The sequence below is a fragment of the Sapajus apella genome, unplaced genomic scaffold (assembly GCF_009761245.1).
Source record: "Sapajus apella isolate SASKATOON/1434 unplaced genomic scaffold, GSC_monkey_1.0 scaffold15, whole genome shotgun sequence".
Taxonomy (NCBI): Eukaryota; Metazoa; Chordata; class Mammalia; order Primates; family Cebidae; genus Sapajus; species Sapajus apella.
In genome coordinates this window covers 17,800,051-17,821,437 of record NW_022436955.1, presented here as the reverse complement: position 1 = coordinate 17,821,437, position 21,387 = coordinate 17,800,051, and the positions used below count along the sequence as shown (strand labels likewise).

The following is a 21,387-nucleotide window of genomic DNA, read 5'->3' as shown; positions in this document are numbered from 1 at the left end:
TTTTTTTTTTTTTTTTTTCTTTTTTGAGACGGCATCTCACTCTGTCACCTAGGCTGGAGTGCACTGGCACGAACTAGGTTCACTGCAAGCTCCACCTCACAGGTTCAAGCAATTCTCTCGACTCAGCTTCCTGAGTAGCTGGGGTTACAGACGCCTGCCACCATGCCCAGCTAATTTTTGTATTTTTAGTAGAGATGGGGTTTCACCATGTTGGCCAGGCTGGTCTCAACTCCCAACCTCAGATGATCCACCTGCTTTGGCAACCCTAAGTGCTGGGATTACAGGCATGAGCCACCACGCCTGGCCAAAATCTTTTTATTATACACAGATTGTTTCATAGATACGTATTTTATTCTAACAAGATTTTGAGTGTGTGTGTATAAATAAGTGATAGCACTATATTTTAAGATGCTTTGGTTTGCTATATTAGTGGTTATACCTTAAATTGTTGAAGCATATCTTATGAGTATAGATTAGGACTCTTGAATGGAAAACACTTAGGGGAACTATCTCGTATTTTGCATGAATGAATGTTTGTGGTTGCTATGTCGGTGATGAAATGTACAATTAAAGATAATTGGATGGTTTTTAGGAAAACTCTCAAAAGCAGTTTGTGTAAACAGTGGTAATCTTGTTAAATCCCATTAAGATAAATCCAAAACATCAGCATGAGTATTAAACTACAGATGGTGCATGTTGGGGTATTCGTGGACACTACAGAGGAGGAAAAGTAGAAAGAAGGTCTCAGTAACTTCTTAGTAGATTTTGTGGTTTGTTGGTTTTTAACTTGACTGAAAGCACTGTTATTTGGGAAATGCCTAGTTTTTAGAGACAAATGAACAGAGATTTCAGCAATGTAATTTCAGTATTGACATGAACTATGACCAGAACATTGAGCTGATGTGTTTCTTAAGAATTTTTGACGTTTTAAAGTTTTATAAATTCAGGTTCTTATTTCTAGTGCTAACTAAACTGTAGTAGTTAAACTTCCCAGGATCTTTGTTTCCATTTGTAGCATGCAAGTATTATATTCTAACTGAAGGTCATTGAGGGCATTTTCTTTAACTTCCACAGTGTGGTTGGTTCTGACTTGATTTTTCAATAGCACGTTAATGAGCTAACTCCATGTTGGTGTTTTATAATTGTGTGTGTGTGTGTGTGCGTGTGTGTGTGTGTGTGTGTGTGTATATTTAGCCAAATGTTGTTTATTTGAAACCCATGGGTGCAAGTTTTAAAATATTAATATCCTTGCTATTTTAGGATGCACATTCACAAGGTGAGGTGGTATCATGCTTGGAGAAAGGCCTGGTGAAAGAAGCAGAAGAAAGAGAACCCAAGATTCAAGTTTCTGAACTCTGCAAGAAAGCCATTCTCCGGGTGGCTGAGCTGTCCTCGGATGACTTTCATTTAGACCGGCATTTATATTTTGCTTGCCGAGATGATCGGGAGCGTTTTTGTGAAAACGTGAGTCAGCTCAGAAACTGTTGTGTTCTTCCTTTTATTTTCACACATAGATAATTTTGTTTTAATTAATTTAATTGTACTGTTTTTTAAGAGGCTGAGTCTCACTATGTTGCCCAGGCTGATCTTGAACTTCCAGCCTCAAGCAATTCTCCCACCTCAGCCTACCCAGTTTTTGAGACAGGGTCTTGCTGTGTTACCCAGGCTGGAGTGCAGTGGTGTGATCATGTCTCACTGCAGCCGCCAACTCCTGGGTTCAAGTGATTCTTCTGCCTCACCTTCCAAGTAAACTTTTTGTAAGCGGAGGTTGCTATGTTGCCCAGACTGGTCTTGAACCCTTGGCCTAAGATGATCCTTCTACCTCTGTCTCTGAAAGTGCTAGGATTATAGACATGAGCCACTGCAACTAGTCATAAAATATTTTTTAACACTCTAATCTAAAATAAGCCATCAAGAAACCTCACATGTAGAAAAGCTGCAGAAATGAAAGATGAACTTGGCCCCAGTATAGCAGAAAGTGGTAACTGGATATTCAACCTTTATAATTGAACATTTAGTTAAGAGTTGGCTTCTGGGCCGGGTGCGGTGGCTCAAGCCTGTAATCCCAGCACTTTGGGAGGCCGAGGCGGGTGGATCACAAGGTCAAGAGATCGAGACCATCCTGGTCAACACGGTGAAACCCCGTCCCGTCTCTACTAAAACTACAAAAAAGTAGCTGGGCATGGTGGTGCGTGCCTGTAATCCCAGCTACTCGGGAGGTTGAGGCAGGAGAGTTGCCTGAACCCGGGAGGCGGAGGTTGCGGTGAGCCGAGATCGTGCCATTGCACTCCAGCCTGGGTAACAAGAATGAAACTCCGTCTCAAAAAAAAAAAAAAGAGTTGGCTTCTGATGATCTCCACATAGTATTTTTTCTGCTTTATCTCCCTTCTCAATTTCAGTTCTTGGAAATCTGTTTTATCCATGGGAATTTTATTTTACCCACGATCCTTTTCACATCTATTCAGTGGCTAAAACTTTTACACACACTTACATGTTTTTGACTAAGGTGAAGAAACAGCAGGTGGCTAATTTTTAAAACCAAATCCTTGATTACCACCTCCTGACTCTATAGAACAGCTTTCTAACACTTTAAATAGAATGGTCTCTCCATCCTTACAACAAGGGACTGAAAGTAACTTGTGTATACTTCCACTCTGCCTGCTGGTTGGAATTAACAGCTTTAACCATCAGAGCCACTGATGTAAGAGTTTTATTAACTCTAGCATACGCCTGTAAGAAACAAGACTCAGAAGCTGGGCACGGTGGCTCCCACCACTTTGGGAGGCTGAGGCGGGCAGGTCACTTGAGGTCAGGATTTTGAGACCAGCCTGGCCAACACGGTGAAACCCTGTCTCTACTAAAAATACAAAAATTAGCTCGGCATGGTGGTGGGTGCCTATAATCTCACTACTCAGGAGGCTGAGACAGGAGAATCACTTGAACCTGCAAGGCAGAGGTTGCGCTGAGCTAAGATCGTGCCACTGCACTCTAGCCTGGGCAACAGAGCAAAGCTGTCTCAAAAAAAAAGAAGACTCAGACTCTGACACTTCTCTTGGTTCCCTAATTAACAAAATACATCTGCGAACAAATGACAAATGCCACATATCATGGGGATATTTTTTTCATCTTTACTGCAGTTACTGTTTTTGTTCAAAGGCTAGTAAATTTTATAAATTTTAAAAATGTTTATCCAAAGGTGCTTACCGTTGTAATCATTTAATAGAAAGTTCTGTATGAGATTGTGGATAATGTTCATCATAACTAGTTAGCTAAAGTAGTGTATGTTCCATCTTACAGACACAGGCTGGTGAGGGCAGAGTGTACAAGTGCCTCTTTAATCATAAATTTGAAGAATCCATGAGTGAAAAGGTAAGTATTACTTTGAAACTAATGAATATTTTGATTTTTTAAAAGGTTTCTCAAATTCTCTCAAACAATACTTACAATCTTATACAAAAATGTAAATGACTGATAAAGCTCATTCCTTTCAAAGGTGAGGTACTTGGGTTTCAGCTGAAACCAAGCTTAAACCCAAGATTGGCTGAAACCAAGAAAATGAAGCCCTGATTGTGATACAGACAGTGAGAAGCCAAGTGAGGTTCTCACTGTGGTTTTTTCAGTTTTGTTTTGTTTTGTTTTTTTCCTCCTGATATGAAGTCTTGCTCTGTCACCCAAGCTGGAGTGCAGTTGCATGATCTCCGCTCACTATAGCCTCTGCCTCCCAGGTTTAAGCAATTCTCCTGCCTCAGCCTCCCTAGCAGCCAGGACTACAGGTGCCTGCCAGCACACTTGGCTAATTTTTGTATTTTTGGTAGAGACAAGGTTTCACTATGTTGGCCAGGCTGGTCTCGAACTTGTAACTTCAGGTGATCGGCCCACCTCTCACTGGTTTTATGTACAATGCTCAGTGTGATTTTATATAAAACCACACTGAGGCCAGCCCTGCCTATTCAAGAAGCTTAGATTAGCCAAATCAATGTGCTTTGTAGGTAATTATTTAATTTTTCAGCAGCTGTATCATTAAGCATCCTCTTTTAGTTCTCTGTCCCTGGAGGAATGCAGGAATCATTGATGACTTTTGAAACAATTAATTTTGCTGTCTTGTCATTTACTTTCCAGTGTAGCTGAAGAAATGTTTCTCATTTCTGTTTTCTTATGTCATTTGAATAATCTTATTCAAATCTTATATCATTATTCACATAATATAGAATAATTGAATAATTGTAATTTAAAGTATAGACTAGAATATCGCAAGTGTTAATGTTAGTTGCCAGTTTGATGCTGTTGAAATTTATGTTAGGAGTATTGTTAAAGTGGAAAAGGATGCTGTGTGTCAAGTTAATGTATTGGGATCTGTTCTGGACACTGCTATTGCAGCAACACTTCGCAAGTGACTACAGAATTTCTAGGTTCCCCACCCCCTCACCCCTGTCTCACACCATACTAGTTTAGCTCAGTTGTGCAAATTTTAACCAAACTTAAATATAGATATGTTAGTAATAACCGCAGTTGTTAACATATACCTGACTGAGTCGACGTGCTCATCTTAGAGGTGCACATCAACAGCATAACCACATGAGTGGTCTCACGGCTCTTGCTGTACTCTTTCTTCAGTGTCGAGAAGCACTCACAACCCGCCAAAAGCTGATTGCCCAGGATTATAAAGTCAGTTATTCACTGGCCAAATCCTGTAAAAGTGACTTGAAGAAATACCGGTGCAATGTGGAAAACCTTCCGCGATCCCGTGAAGCCAGGCTATCCTACCTGCTCATGTGCCTGGAGTCAGCTGTACACAGAGGTAGTGTTCATTTCTTTTTATCATATATGTTCCTTTTGGGATTCATACTCTAAAGTTTTTCATATGTAAATGTTAGTTTCCTCCCATACTTATTTTTTTATTTTCCATGTTTTTTAATTAATTATTACTATTTTTTTAAAATAGAGATGGAGTTTCACCATGTTGGCCGGCCTGGTCTTGAACTCCTGGCCTCAAGCGATCCTCCCACCTTGGCGTCCCTGAGTGTTGGGATTACAGGCGTGAGCCACCATGCCCAGCTGAATATTTCTCATTTTTGAAAATTGTGGGGCATTTTGGGGGGACTCAAGGTAGCATGATTTAGCACATGGGGCAGACCTGGCTTCAATTTTTAACTCTATCACTAAACCAACTGTCTGGGTGACCATTTTTTGTTTTGTTTTGTTTTAATCTTTTTATTTTAAGTTTTCCCCATTGGCATTTACAGATCAAAGAAGGTGGGGGAGCCTGTAGTGAATGTCTGAAGTGTAGTCTTTTCCAAAAGTTTTAAATGTGTAGGCCAGTGGAGATTGTTCTTTGGCTTTCATTTTTACCCCAAAAGTTATTGATAAGAATTTCACGGGCAAAGTATCTGCATTATTAGTGCAGTAGTCTAACACCTGCTTCATGCAGAACGCTGACAGGAGAAGCCTGAATATCTGGAGTCTAAGCCTATGTTATGCTGCTAAAGCTTTTGCTTATTCTTTAGTATGACTGGTAGGTATATTGTAGTACAGATAGAAATCTGTACTTTTAATAGGTGGTGATTTGTGATGCTAATGCATACCATTACCCTCTGTAATGTTATGACCTGCATCCTAACTTAGGGCGACAAGTGAGCAGTGAGTGCCAGGGGGAGATGTTGGATTACCGACGCATGTTGATGGAAGACTTTTCTCTGAGCCCTGAGATCATCCTAAGCTGTCGGGGGGAGATTGAACACCATTGTTCCGGATTACATCGAAAAGGACGGACCCTACACTGTCTGATGAAAGTAGTTCGGGGGGAGAAGGGGAACCTTGGAATGAACTGCCAGCAGGCGGTAAGGAGACTTTTGCTATTGCCTTTTTGAATGTCACATTTATCAGCTGAGGAGCCTCTTCCTGATGCTGTCCCACCTTGCTTTATCTGGATCATTTGTGATATAACATTGAAAATTAGGTACTAAGCACCAGAGACAGAGCGTTGTTTCTTCAGACATGTCTTAGTAAGAATGTGGCATTTGCTACAGAGCAAAAGTTTGAGCTCATAATCAATAAAAAGAATTACCTTCTTAGATAGAAAGCATTATTTGCTAAGGGTTTCTAACGAAAGGGCAGCTTGCTAGACTGGATTTCCTAAACTCAGAATCAAGGCAAACCAGGTTCTGATCCATGAGGACGGGCCCTCTACCAAGAGAGAATTTGCCTGTCTAAATAGGCTTGATTGAGTTGAGGCTGAAAGAGAGAGTTGATATAAATTGAAATTTTTTCTAAAAGTTTATTTTTGTTACTGATTTGCAGCATGGCATGAATTCCTGGCCTGAAGGATCAAGAGAGCATGTCGTTTTTGAAATCACACTGTCTTTTCCTCATACACTAGGACAGCTATGCATGGAAGAGTCATTTTCTTTTTAATTTAATTTAGGTTCTAGGATACATATGCAGGATGTACAGGTTTGTTACATAGGTAAACATGTGCCCTAGTGGGGGTCTTTCCTCTTCTAGCCCTAAACCTCACAGTTAGCATACTTTGCTGGGGAAGATAAAGTTCTTCTTGATCTAGCATCTTATAAACAGTTGAATAACTACAGGTCAGGTATGAAACGCAAAGTTAAAATATTGGAGATTTAGTGCATCTGTTCCATTCCTGTTGTCCATGTTGATTGCTCTTTACTGGGCAGGAGTCTTAGAGCAACTTAACATACCATGTGCACCAGTGTGCCCTGAGCAGTGAACTTTCCTGTAGGGAGCACAAGAGTTAGTTTCACTTTATATCCTAGAATAGAAACTTGAGGCTCTCTCATTAGTTAAACTTTAGAAAACCACAGCCAGTCTTATTATTTTGTAGTTGGCATTTTATTAAAAACTGTATATCAACCTGAATTTTATTTTCCTGATAATCATGTAAAATCAGAATTTTACAGTCTGAAACAACTTTGAAGACTGAAACACAACAGTTTTATACAATTTGGATGTGGAGTAAAATTTCATATTAACTTTTGTTACTCACCTTGACCCAAAGTAGACACCAGTGCGTGTATGCATGTGTGTGCATGCGTATGTGTGTGTGCATGTGTGCCTATGCTTCCCATGGTGGGAAAATAGGCAAATGTAGCTTCTTCTCTAAAATACCAAGCTAGTGCAGGAGGGAAGGCTTCTGTGGTATCCTGGTGGCCTGGGCTACTGACCAGAGCCCAATACCCTCACCAAGGCCTGTTCTTAAATCAGAGCAGCTAGTGTGTTGACATGGGCTTCAGAAGGGAAGGAATCTGCTGTTTCAGTTTGCCACAGTGTTGTTTCTAAGGTGCAGTTCTTGCTGGCAACTGTCCTGGGAAACCTGTTTGTATGTCCTGGGACCCAGACCAAAAATCAGTCAGGAGACAGCCTGTATTTGCATTTCATCCTTAAAGCAACATGGAAAGGTTGTTGGAGGAGGGTCAGGAATGAACTTCCCTTTTTTTTTTTTTTTGAGACAGAGTTTCACTCTTGTCGCCCAGGCTGGAGTGCAATGGCGCAATCTCGGCTCACTGCAACCTCCGCCTCCCGGCTTCAAATGATTTTCCTGCCTCAGCCTCCCGAGTAGCTGGGATTACAGACATGCACCACCATTCCTGGCTAATTTTTGTATTTTTAGTAGAGATTGAGTTTCACCTTGTTGGCCAGGCTGGTCTCGAACTCCCGACCTCAGGTGATCCGCCTGCCTCAGCCTCCCAGAGTGCGGGGATTACAGGTGTGAGCCACCATGCCTGACCTAAACCTTTTTATTGAGACTACGCTTATAGTAAAGGATACAGAAAAAAGAAAATAGACTGGTTTGACTTTATTTTGAGGCACCTAATTCACACCCAAGGCTTTTTAAAATCTAGCTGGTTGAAAGAACCAGCAATTCAGCTTGAAAGATACGTAAGTACTGCCCACATCACCTTTTGTGCCCAGAAGAAGGGTGCTTTCCAAATCTAGAGAGGGTGGCTTCAAGTAGTGAAACATATGATTTTGCCCATGTTAAATTTAGCCAAGTGGGACCAGGTGCAGTGGCTTACCCCTATAATCTCAGCATTTGGGGAGGCCAAGGTGGGCAGATCTTGTGAGGTCAGGAGTTCATGACCAGCCTGACCACCATGGGGAAACCCCATCTCTACGAGAAATACAAAATTAGCCTGTGGTGGTATGTACTTATAGTCCTGCTACTCGGGAAGCTGAGGCAGGAGAATCGCTTGAACCTGGGAGGCATAGGTTGCAGTCAGTTGAGATCGCACCACTGCACTCCAGCCTGGGCCACAGAGTGAGACTCCATCTCAAAAAGTAAAAAATTTTTAAATTAAAATAAAATAAAAATAAATTTAGTCAACTGGGAAAGAAGCGTTTTATTTGATTTTTATGGACCCAGGGTTTTTAGCTTTTGCCCACAAAAACTGAAGGCCTAAATGATCCAAAGGAAGCAAAATGTCCTTAATCTTGTACAGCAATCCGTCCCCAGTCAAATTGATGAGTGTTTTAAAATAATTCATTTTGGGGGAGTTTCTTTTTATTTCTTTTTTGTTGTTGTTTTAAGTGATGGGGTCTTGCCATGATCGCCAGGTTGGTCTCAAACTACTGGGCTCAAGCAGTCCGCCTCCTTTGGGCTCCCAAAGTACTGGGATTACAGGCATGAGCCACTATGCCTGGCCTTTTTTTTTTTTTTTTTTTTTTTTCCTTTTTCAACGTTTTCTTCCTAATACAGCGGACTTCAATACCTGCTCTGTGGTTGACCATTTAGTTTTCCCTGTTGTCTGCTTGGTGATTGATTTAGTGATTTCTCAACAGGTAGTAAGCTGTAAAGCTTAAGAATAATTATCATCTTGTTGAGTACATACCCTCCCAAATGCACCATAATTGTGAGCTGTGAAATTCTCTTCATTCATGGCTCAATAAGTCTGGGCCTAGGCTCTCCTAAGCCAAAGATAACTGCCAGTCTATTCTCTAGTCATCTCTCTGAAGCATTTTCCCAGATTTTCCTAAGCATGCCAGGGGCTAGAATAGGTGTATAATCATGTAGCAGTTCACATTTTGAGTGTTTATTTCACACGCTACTGTTACTAAATTCCAGAATGGCAGTGATCTGTGGAGCTGTTAGCCCATTAGGCTCTAGAGAGCATTCATTTTCGCCTGTAAATAACTTCAGTCCAGTGCATTTATTGTTTCTTAAAGTTTGCCTGTCAGTCATGGATATTTAACTGATACAGTTCTTGCAAAGACCTGCAGGTTCCCATGTTGCTTCCAACTTTTCTCATAAAAAGATGAATATACTTTGGTTTTTGTCAACAAATGTCGTAAGTAACATTGGTAATCATTCAGTAGTGATCTTTGGTTTTTGTCAACAAATGTCATAAGTAACATTGGTAATCATTCAGTAGCGATTTTCCTACCAGCTCACCACAGCATTTTGTAGCTTTTCTAAACTGCCACCAAGAATTTTTGGTGTAAATAACTTCTATCCTAGAATATTGGAAGTCTTTCATGTTTCTCTCATCTAGATTACCAGCTTTTTTTTTTTAGGATAATAGAAGTTTGTGGTTTTTTCCTTTATTTCCTTTTGATTATGGCTCTCTGATAAATTTGTGATGAGGTCATACACCTAACCTATGATCCCACAGGTGTTCCAGTGAAGACCCTGTGGGATCATAGGTTAGCTATATAAGGACCAGAGGACAAATCAGTGACACAAAATGATTCCAGTTCTTTAACTTGGCAAAAGGGAACCCAAACGAGTAAGGATTATAGTTTTCAACTGTGCTTTCTGTTACTAAAGATTTCTACCCCAACACCAGGTGTGGTGGCTCACACTTGTAATCCTAGCACTTTGGGATGTCGAGGTGGGTAGACTGCTTGAGTTCAAGACCAGCCTGGCCAACATGGCAAAACCTTGTCTCTACTAAAAATATAAAAATCAGCTGGGTACCGTGACTCAGGCCTATAATCCCAGCACTTTGGGAGGCTGAGGCGGGTGAATCACGAGGTCAGGAGTTCAAGACCAGCCTGGCCAACATAGCGAAACCCCGTCTCTACTAAAAGTACAAAAAATTAGCTGGGTGTGGTGGCGGGCACTGTAATCCTACCTACTCTGGAGTGTGAGGCAGGAGAATGCCTTGAACCCGGGAGGTTTCAAGGTTACAGTGAGCCAAGATTGCACCTTTGCACTCCAGCCTGGGTGACAGAGCAAGACGTGGTCTGGGTGACAGAGCAAGACTCAGTCTCAAAAAACACACACACACACGCGCGCACGTACACGCACACAATTAGCCAAGAGGTAGCTCATACCTGTAATCCCAGCACTTTGGGAGGCCAAGGCTGGCAGATCACAAGGTCAAGAGATTGAGATCATCCTGTCCAACATGGTGAAACCCCATCTCTACTAAAAATACAAAAAATTTTATCCAGGCATGGTGGCAGGTGCCTGTAATCGTAGCTACTTGGGAGGCTGAGGCAAGAAGAATTGCTTGAACCTAGGAGGTAGAGATTACAGTGAGGCAAGATCACACCACTGCACTGTAGCCTGTCAACAGAGCAAGACTCCATCTCAAAAAAAAAATTAGGAGTGCTGGCACATGCCTTTAGTCCCAGCTACTCAGGAGGCTGAGGCAGAAGAATCACTTGAACCTGGGAAGTGGAGGTTGTAGTTAGTGGAGATCATGCCACTGCACTCCAGCCTGGGTGATCTCTGTCTCAGGGAAAAAAAAAAAAAAAGGTTTCTACTCCAAATACCATCTGCTGCTTATCTGTAGTAATAATGATCTTTCACGTCTATAAAATGCTTTGCAGTTTACCCAGTATTCTCCCGTATATTATTTCTCTTTTTTCTTTTTTCTATACCACCTCAGAACATGCCACATTAATATTATTATTTCTTATAATTTTTTGCAGTTAGAGAAACCGAAACTTAAAGGTAATCAATATGTCCATCTTCTCAAAGCTAATCTGTCAGAGCCAGAACTATTAATAGAACTCACTTCTTTTGGTTTTAATTTAGAGCCTTTTCATCTACTCCTGTCCTCAAAGGCAGGAAAAAAAAATACATGAAGCATCTACTCTCATGTCTTTCCTTTATTCATGGCAGGACAGAAAAGTAAATGATAAAGAATATAGTCTCATTTCTAGCTGCATAATGACAAGTATTTTTTCTGTATACTTAATGTGCAAGCTTGAGTTTGTTTACCTCTTGGTTGTAGAAAAGTAGTTGAGGAAAATAGGAGATCATTAGTACTGTAACCTTGCTTTTTTGCAACTGATGTTTCTTCAAGGTAAATGAAATTGCACATGTGCTTTTGACAATACCACCACACTTGACAATACCATTGTCTTTGCAGGAAAATTCAAATTCTAGATTCTTACGACCAAATTAGGTCTCTCGTTGAAAATGTTCTTTATTTACTCTTTTCCACTTAATTCTGACTTTGCTGTGAGCACCACGTTTAGTAATCTGATTAACATGTAGGCAGATAAAAGCAAAGATGCAGGAAAAAGATTCACATTCATGTTGTAAAGACCTCCAAGGATTAAGCCAGGCACAGTGGCTTAAGCCTATAATCCCAGCACTCTGGGAGGCCAAGGCAGGTGGATCATGAGGTCAAGAGATGGAGACCATCCTGGCCAACATGATGAAAACCCCTCTCTACTGAAAATACAGAAACTAGCCGGTGTGGTGGCGAATGCCTGTAGTCCCAGCTACTCGGGAGGCTGAGACAGGAGAATTGCTTGAACCCGGGAGGCAGAGGTTTGCAGTGAACTGAGATCGAGCCACTACACTCCAGCCTGGTGACAGAGTGAGACTGTCTTAAAAAAAAAAAAAGACCTCCAAGGATTAGTAAGAACGTAGATAAGCAGTCCCCACAGTGACCCAAATAGACAAATCTGCAATCAAGGTGGAGAAACCAGTTGGAAAAGTATTTGCCAAGAGCTCTTGAGTTTGGCTAGTGACAACTGTCGACAACTTTTTTGGAGTACATTGTGGTAAATAAGACTGAGGAACTGATTGTATGAAGAAGACACTGCTCTTCCCTAGCACCTAAGTGGCTTGCTTTCTTCCCTCCTAATTTGTTTTAATCCAGCTTCAAACACTGATTCAGGAGACTGACCCTGGTGCAGATTATCGCATTGATCGAGCTTTGAATGAAGCTTGTGAATCTGTAATCCAGACAGCCTGCAAACACATAAGATCCGGAGACCCAATGTAAGTTATCTTATGCATGGTATTTATCCGCATTGTATTTTACTTGGCAGCACAAGCAACATTCCTTCAAATGACTTTTGGATGGTTTGAGATCTTAACTGAAATTTTGTTGAACAGGTTGAACATATACCAACTTTCAGTAAAACTAGTATTGGAATTGAAACCTAGGATCTGCCTCTCCCTGATACAGAGACCCTGGATCCAGTATTGTGATGGTGTTTTATTGACAGTGACTGAGCATATATGGACTTGTATATTAGGTTACTGAATAATTTTATATAATGATCAAATAAAAATGAGAGAGAGAAATACTCAGGATAAGTGACACATACTTTGGCACTCTGTAGTTTTCAACCTAGTTGTATATTGACTCATTGTATACATTGGCTACTTGGTAATCATCAGACAATACTTGAGGTCGCACGCGGTGTCTCCTGCCTGTTATCCTAGCACTTTGAGAGTCCGAGACGGGCAGATCACGAGGTCAAGAGATCAAGACCATCCTGACCAATATGGTGAAACTCCATCTCTACTAAAAATACAAAAATTAGCTGGGTGGGGGTGGACTGTGGCTGTAGTCCCAGCTACTTGGGAGTCTGAGGCAGGAGAGTCACTTGAACCTGGGAGGTAGAAGTTGCAGTGAGCTGAGATCGCGCCATTGCACTCCAGAAAACAAAATGTGGTAGTTGGAGGGAATGGTAATGGACAAAACGAATACTAGAGTTGCATCTAAGATCTAGAAAAGCTGAATAAATGCTATATTAAAGTATTCTTATACTTTAGTTTTATTTTTTATTATGTAAAAACAGCTCCATGGCTGGGTGCAATAACTCATGCCTGTAATTCCGGTGTTTTGGGAGGCCGAGGTGAGAGGATCACTTGAAGGTATGAGTTTGAAACCAGCCTGGGCAGTATAGCTAGGCAACATAAAAGTTTTTAAATTAGCTGGCATGGCGGCATATGCCTGCAGTCGCCACTACTTAAGAGGTTGAGGTGGGAGGATTGCTTGAGCCCAGGAGTTCAAGGTCACAGTGAGCTGTGATCTACGACTGCACTCCAGCCCAGATGACAGAGTAAAACCTTGTCTCAAAAAACCAAACCAAAACAAAACCAGCTGCAAAATAAGAACAGCTTCCGAAGGGTGGAGAGGGAAAAAAAAAAAAAAGAACAGCTTCCTTATTCTGCAAAAATTTTTGTAGCCAGCAGTTGGCCATACCCAATAACAAAGTGAATATAGTCCATGTTTATCTCATTCTGCTGTGTAAGAACTGCTGTTGTTCATGCTGTGCTAGAGAATTATAAAATTAGATTCTTCTTTTAAAGCTTTCTGTGTGGTTAAACACACTTAAAACTAATTAAGAATATTTACTGGCTGGGCGCAGTGGCTCACGCCTGTAATCCTAGCACTTTGGGAGGCCAAGACAGGCACATCACCTGAGTTTGGGAGTTTGATACCAGCCTGATCAACATGAAGAAACCTTATCTCTACTTAAAAAATGCAAAATTAGGCTGGCATGGTGGCACATGGCTGTAATCTCAGCCACTTGGGTGGCTGAGGCAGGAGAATCGCTTGAACCTGGGAAGCGGAGGTTGCGGTTAGCTGAGATCGCACCATTACACTCCAGCCTGGACAACAAGAGCAAAACTCCGTCTAAAGAAAAAAAAAAAAAAAAGGAATATTTACCAATGTAAAAATAACCACATCAACCAAAGAGGGGGCTGGGGAGAGGGAAAAAGGAAGGAAGAACTGCTGCAGTTGAAAATAAATTAAGATACTTACCAGTTATCCTTTTCTGGGTCCTGATTTGAACAAACTTGTAAAATAATAATAATAATTGAAATAATTTGAAAACTAACAGGATATTACATGATAGCAAAGTTTTTTAAATAGTTTCATGGTGGTGTGATAATGGTGTTAAGTTCTTATATTTTAAAGAAACATGCTGAAATATTTACAAATGAAATGATAAAAGTTTCTGGAATTTTGCTAGAAAATATCAGCAAAGGGGCCTAGAATTGAAACAGACCTGGCCATAGATTGATAAAGTAATGGCGAGGGAACGTGGCTGTTACATGATTCTCTACTTTTGTGTGTGTTGGAAAGTTTTCATAACCAGTTAAAAATACAGCAGCTGCACACTGCCCCGGTGCATGCAGAGTCTTAAGTGCTGAGTGGCTCTGAAGTTGATAGAAGGCATAATCACTGTTAGGTTCAGTTAATTTGAGTGATTCTCAGAAAAATAAATTTGATTGCCCTAAGAAAATAGCTAAAAGGCTTTTTCTACAGACCAGGGAAATATTATGTAGACATCGAGTTCTGAAAACTTCTCTCCTGTTATAATTTTACTCATTTTATGGCTAGGATTTTGTCATGCTTGATGGAACATTTATACACAGAGAAGATGGTGGAAGATTGTGAACACCGTCTCTTAGAGCTGCAGTATTTCATCTCCCGGGATTGGAAGTGAGTATTTTGAAGCCAAAGTAAATGTATTGCCTCAGTCTGTTCTCCTGTGTAGTCATAATTACCTGTATTTATTCAAATAATCAGTAGGAAACTCTTTTTGTTCAGTTTTGGGACAGCTAACATACCCCAGTCTCCTGAAAAAGACTAATGCTTTATCACTTTCCGAACATAATCTAAAAGCAGAATGAGCCTGCTCCCAGTCTGTACCACACATCCTTGTTCATCAGTACGTTGGAAGTCAGGGTCAAAATGTTTCTGATACCACAAAGACCTGTCTAGAAAGAATGATGGCACCTGTAGGGGTGGCAGAAGCACCTTCAGATACGTCTCTAGGAATATAATAGTGCACTTGTATTTTTATTGATTTGCAATGGATATGGGAATTTGTTTTTATTTCTTTATTCAAAGTTATTAAGTCTATCTTAAGAGGTTTTTGTCAATAAGTGACAACTTGATTCTCCAATTTCCTTCTCATTCTGTTAACACAAAGTGATGGGAATGGGAGGACGAAATAGAAGGATCTGTATTACAGCCAGAATCACTGAGTTCATTGGCTGTCATTCCGCCCTCTTTCCTTGTCTCACTTGCTCACCCCACCTCCAAAACAGCCAGTACTGGATCCGACTGCTTCTCTAGCTTTTCATGTCCAGTGGCTTCTCCATTCAGTTGTTAAGCCACCATGGTGTGGTAGTTAACTTTTTTTGGTGATTAATATATATTTTGGCCAGGCACGGTGGCTCATACCTATAATCCCAGCACTTTGAGAGACCTAGGCAGGAGGAAAGCTTGAGGTCAGAAGTTTAAGGCCAGCCTGGTCAACATAGCTAGACCTTGTCTCTACAAAAACTGACAATAATTAGCCAGGTATGGCAGTGTGTGCCTATAGTACTGGCTACTCAGGAGGCTGAAGCAGGAGGATCACATGAGCCCAGGAGCTCTAGGTTACAGTGAGCTGTGATTATGCCACTGCATGCCGACAGTGAGACCCTATCTCAAAAAGAGAGAGAGAGAGAGAGAGAGAGAGAGAGAGAGAGAGAGAGAGAGAGAGTGTGTGTGTGTGTGTGTGTGTGTGTGTGTGTGTGTGTGTTTTGCCCTCACACTTTACTAGAAAGAGATTACCTGAAGATTCAATGTATTCTCATTTCTGTTTCTTCAAATTAGCTCTGGAAAGGACCACAGAAAGTTGGGCTATAATTTCCGTTTGCTCACTCAGGCCATCTAAACCTAAATAGTCTACTGAGTATATTGCCTTAATCTAAATCGCATTTTCTCGTCTTCTTTAATTCCTTCCCCCCAATAAAAAAAAAAGTGCTGCATAGTTACTCATTAAATATTAGCTCTTCATGGTTACTCATTAAATATTAGCTTTTTTCTCCCATTAAATAGCCCTTTACCCAAGTTGACAATATAATATGGACAGAATTAAGCATGCCCTGGTCTGATTTGGAGAAGAAGCAGGCTCATCGTTTAATCCAGTGTGTCCAGATTCAGAGTTAAATGTCAAGGCTTATACATTGAGAAGCACCCTCAAGTAAACCAAAAAGATAACCACCTTACCTTGCACGGGAAGAGGACAAAATTGAATAGGAGACTATCTTGCCATTTCCTGATCATACTGAGTCTAATATATTCCATAGGATTGAACTTCATTCATACTTAGAAAAAGGTATTTAGTAAAAAGTATTAAGTAAAACGTTGTGAATTGCCTGGTGTTGGCTACAACTCTAGTTTTCTGTTTTCAACCAGGGCATGTGAGTGCTAAGTCTGTTCTTAAAATGTTAGGTATCTAACATAGCCAAGATAACATCTTTGAAGGAGAATTTAAATCTTCTGTAGAAGGTTAACAAACCTGTAGAAGTTTATCCTCCTCCCTAGGTCTCCCACAGTGCTGAATAGTGTGTGTTCATTAAGAACAGAATTCATGGCGGGGTGTGGTGGCTTATGCCTGTAATCCCAGCACTTGGGGAAGCCAAGGCAGGCTGATTGCTTGAGCTCAGGAGTTTGAGACCTGCCTGGGCAACATGGTGAGACCCTGTCTCTACCAAAAATACCAAAAAATAGGTGGATGTCTTCCTGTTGCTCCAGCTACTTGGGCGGCTGAGGTGGGAGGATTGTTTCAAGCCTACGGGGCAGAGATTGCAGTGAGCCAAGATAGTGACACTGCTCTCCAGCCTGGGTGACAGAGAGAGAGAGAGACCCTGTCTCAGAAAAAAAAAAAAAAAAAAAAAAAAAAAAGAGTATACTTTTACATATCTTCTGTCTCCACAACACTGGAAGTGATTATCAGTGAGTATACAAGCAAGCACCTCGTAAAAACCCTTAGCCTGTTTTAGAAGGAAATGTCTATTAATTAGTGATTATCATCTTTTAACTCTTAACCTTATAGGCTGGACCCTGTCCTATACCGCAAGTGTCAGGGAGATGCTTCTCGTCTTTGCCACACCCACGGTTGGAATGAGACCAGTGAACTTATGCCTCCTGGAGCTGTGTTCTCTTGTTTATACAGACACGCCTACCGCACTGAGGAACAGGGAAGGAGGGTATGCAGTCAATATTGACTTCATTTCTTCTTACTGTCATTTGTTTTTTTAGTTGTTTGCTGTATATTATTCTGATTTCAGTCATCTTAGGAAAACTTTTTTTAGACTATTTCGTGGGGAAAAGGTTCTATACTTCGAGAAACTTCTTCATTCTATTTTTAGGGGAGAAAGTTTTCTACACTTCTAGAAACTTATTTTTTAGACTATTTTGTGGGGAGAAGGTTCTACACTTCTAGAAACTTCATCATTCTATGAGTGTACCTAGAATTGCCCTACCAGCTCCTATCATCTGATTTTATGTTTTTAACAAAGTGGATAGGGGAAGATTTCCGGATTTTTTTCTTTAAATTCCCAAAATCTGAATCACAAATGGACAATTAAATTCTGCTGTCCTAATTTTATTTAGCTTCAAGGATCCATTGGAAGCTTTTAGTCAGGCCACAAATCGCTTTTACGCTTCTGTTCTTGGCAGCTGAACATATTCGCATTGTCTGCCCATGAACTGGTTGGAGCAGAAACCTCCATACCTCAGTCTCCTGGTATTTGTCTGCCCCAACTGCTGCCTTTTGTTGGGATGTTTGTGTGGGAGCATCGGCTGCTTACCCGGGTACACTGACATGTGCTTGTTCTCCAGGATGGCTTTCTCCACCTTCTGAGATACTCCATTATCAGTCCTCCCTTTGTTCCAGAGAATAGAGATGGTATCACTTCTCATCCATCCTTAGAAATACCCCTTCTGAGCTTAATGCAAAAGCCTGGCTATCTCTAATTCAGAATGAGGGGACTCAGAAGGAAATGGCATACTTCAGTTGCTGCACCCTAACCCAATGTTTATACTGCTGTGTAAGAAAACATGGCAATTTGTTGTTACTGTTTTTTTTTTCTCTCTTGTATAATGACCCTCTCATTAACCATGGGGACTCCCAAATCCTGGCATCTTTCTAGCCACTATAGTGACTGGAAAATAGGAGATTTCTTCTCTTTTAAATAAGAAAGAGTTGCTGGGGTGTTAGTTTTCTTTTCTTTTTTTTTAATTGAGGTGAAATTCACGGAACATAAAAGTAACTTTTTTTTTTTTTTTTTTTCTTGAGACAAGAGTCTTGCTCTGTCGCCGAGCCTGGAGTGTGCTGGTGCAATCTTGGCTCAGTGCAACCTCTGCCTGCTGGGTTCAAGCAATTCTCCTGTCCCAGCTTCCCAAGTAGCTGGGATTAAAGGAGCCTGCCATCATGTCTGGCTAATTTTTTTTTTCTTTTTGTATTTTTAGTAGAGATGGGGTTTCACCATGTTGGCCAAGTTGGTCTCGAACTCCTGACCCCAGGTGATCCTCCCACCTCAGCCTCCCGAAGTGCTGGCATTACAGGCATGTGCCACCGTACCCAGCCAAATTAACCATTTTAAAAAGAAAAATTCAAGATAAAAAAAAAAATAATAAATAAAAAAATAAAAAAAATAAAAAATAAAATAAAAAAAAATAAAAAAGAAAAAGAAAAAGAAAAATTCAGTGGCATGTAGTACATTTACGGTGTTGTATGGTCGTCATATCTATCTAATTTCAAAACATTCCATGACTCCAAAAGGAAATACCATGTCCATTAAACAGTTACTCTCCATTCTTCCTGTCCCAGGTATGCTGCCCCTTTTTTTTTTTCTTTTTTGCAAGAGAGACTGTACCCGTCAATAACAGCTTTCTCATGGCCCTTGGAAAAATACTGGTTTTCACCTATGCTAATTCTGCATCGCTCATCTAGAAGAGTCCAGTCTTGTCTCATAATAACTGTTGTGTCTACATTTGCCTGCTTTTTCTGATTTAGGTCAGTTTGAACTCAGTTCTCCTAAGTCAAGTATATATGCTCTCTTGAATTGGATCTGACTTTCTACTTGGCATTCATACACTGGCAAATTATTTTGCTAAACAAACCAACAAACAAAAAACTTTCAACTAACCTAGTCTGAATGAAGTCAGTTCACTTTTATCAGGATACTGTCATAAAAGAATGTTTTTTATATGGTATATTAGAAACTGCTGAATATATATAATCACATTTCTAAAGATAAGGCCTTTTTGAAGCCTCCTGCAACATTTAACTTTTATTCTGGAAGATATTTGAGGTATAAAATTTGGGAGATAAAATACAGGATTATTTGTTAGTTTCCTCATAACAGGTTTATCTCATATCTTTGTGTTTTTGTTTTGTTACCTTTCAAGTACTTAGCTCATTTTTTTCTCATGCAGCTCTCACGGGAGTGCCGAGCTGAAGTCCAAAGGATCCTACACCAGCGTGCCATGGATGTCAAGCTGGATCCTGCCCTCCAGGATAAGTGCCTGATTGATCTGGGAAAATGGTGCAGTGAGAAAACAGAGACTGGACAGGTAGGTGACATCACTCTCTGTTTATCTTACAGTAATGATGATCTTAATGTTTACTGTTTTATCCAGAGTACAAACACCAGAAAATCCATCTCTCTTTACCTTACAGATGTGATTTGTTGTTTTAGTCAATATTTTCTGTAGAAGAACTTCTCAGGAAAATTTTCTCTTTGGTCTATGTATCAGGAATAGTTGGCAGCTAGTTTGTCTTTGCATTATGATTATTGTATTTTGTAATTGATTATTTTCCCTCCTCCTCTTGCTTCTTAAAATGTCTAGAGCCAAAGATATGGCCTGCCTCTTGCAGGTATATAAGATTTCATAGTAGGCGTTTTTGTAGTAAGCTTACTACTGGCTCCATTTCACATCCTCTTAACATGTTTTCCTTTCCTTTTTGTTCCTCATCTTTACTCATTTCACTCATTTTTAATTCATTTTCTCTGTTAAGTTCTTTTGAGATAAGCAGGGTGGAAATCTATGCGTATGTGAGCATTGGTCTGCATGAAGAGTGAGCATGCCCTGGAACAGGCCCATAAAATACATAGAAATGGATTTTTTTCTCATCTGGCTGGCAAAATTGAAGCTTAGAAAAGCTAAGTGTATGTATTTCCTTACCTAAAATTCGGTTCGTTTCATTATATAGCCTCTCCATGTAGGAGCAGGCCCTGTAAATTACCTGCCTGCTGTGATTGGCTCCTTAGTACTGTGTCCTAGTTTAAGGGAAAGAAGGAAAGATACATGACTATAGGTTACATGGGAAGCTAGCGTGTCTTCCATCTGAAAGCAGGATACTCAGCAGTAGAATAGCTGCATGTTTAAAGCCACATAAATACTCAAGGAACTCAGGTTTCCAGGTTCCATTTGTACCACTACAAAACCTCTTCTGGAAGTACAGTATGAAAAAGTCACACATACTGGAGTTGGACGTTTTAAAGAAGAAACGTTGTTGTCCACTCAGGTCTGTTGAGCATAGGAGTATCATTTTCAGCAGTCTGTTTCCTGAGCTTGCTACAATTCTGTTGGGTTTATTATTAGAAAATGCCAATAGTTGAGCTTTCTGTTTCCTCTGTCTAATGAAGCAAGGGATATGATGATTTGGAATCCCAGAAAACAGTTTCCTTTAGAACTCCCAGTGAAGTAAACTTTAGAAAGCTGCCCTACATTGCAGCCTATCGTGAGGAAGCTAAACTTAAGGATTTTTTTTCTTTTTTTGACAGAGTTTCACCTTGTCACCCAGGCTGGAGTGTTAGTGGCATGATCTCAGCTCACTGCCACCTCTGCCTCCTGGGTTCAAGCAATGCTCTTGCATCAGCCTCCTAAGTAGCTAGGATTACAGCACCGGCCACAACGCCCAGCCAATTTTTGTATTTTAGTAGAGATGGGGTTCCACCATGTTGCCCAGGCTGGTCTCCAACTCCTGAGCTCAGGCAACCTGTGCATCTGGCCTCCCAAAGTACTAGGATTACAGGCGTGAGCCACTGCGCCCAGCCAGGATTCAGATTCCATTAATAGGATCTTTCTCTTAGCTATTTATTTTACCCCCAAAAGTTCGGTGCATTTTCCTTTAGTTCTCCTTCTTCTCCTTCTCCTTCTCCTTCTCCTTCTCCTTCTCCTTCTCCTTCTCCTTCTCCTTCTCCTTCTCCTTCTCCTCCTCCTCCTCCTCCTCCTTCTCCTCCTCCTCCTCCTCCTCCTCCTCCTCCTCCTCCTCCTCCTCCTTCCTTCTCTCTCCTTCTCCTCCTCCTCCTCCTCCTCCTCCTCCCTTTTTTCTTTCTTCTTCTTCTTCCTTCTTCTTTCTTCTTCTTCTTTCTTT

At 40.7% G+C, this 21,387-nt stretch overlaps 1 protein-coding gene across 2 annotated transcripts in view; it reads left to right on the top strand.

The window, feature by feature from the left end:
- Nucleotides 1-21,387, top strand: part of GLG1 (golgi glycoprotein 1) — a 165,119-nt gene that overhangs the window by 116,178 nt on the left and 27,554 nt on the right. For both annotated transcript variants that reach the window (XM_032283873.1, XM_032283872.1), the window contains exons 5-12: nucleotides 1,261-1,464; nucleotides 3,298-3,369; nucleotides 4,615-4,798; nucleotides 5,623-5,837; nucleotides 12,081-12,202; nucleotides 14,565-14,666; nucleotides 17,056-17,209; nucleotides 19,443-19,580. In XM_032283873.1, the coding sequence (XP_032139764.1) occupies nucleotides 1,261-1,464; nucleotides 3,298-3,369; nucleotides 4,615-4,798; nucleotides 5,623-5,837; nucleotides 12,081-12,202; nucleotides 14,565-14,666; nucleotides 17,056-17,209; nucleotides 19,443-19,580 (1,191 nt within the window). The remainder of the gene's footprint in view (nucleotides 1-1,260; nucleotides 1,465-3,297; nucleotides 3,370-4,614; nucleotides 4,799-5,622; nucleotides 5,838-12,080; nucleotides 12,203-14,564; nucleotides 14,667-17,055; nucleotides 17,210-19,442; nucleotides 19,581-21,387) is intronic.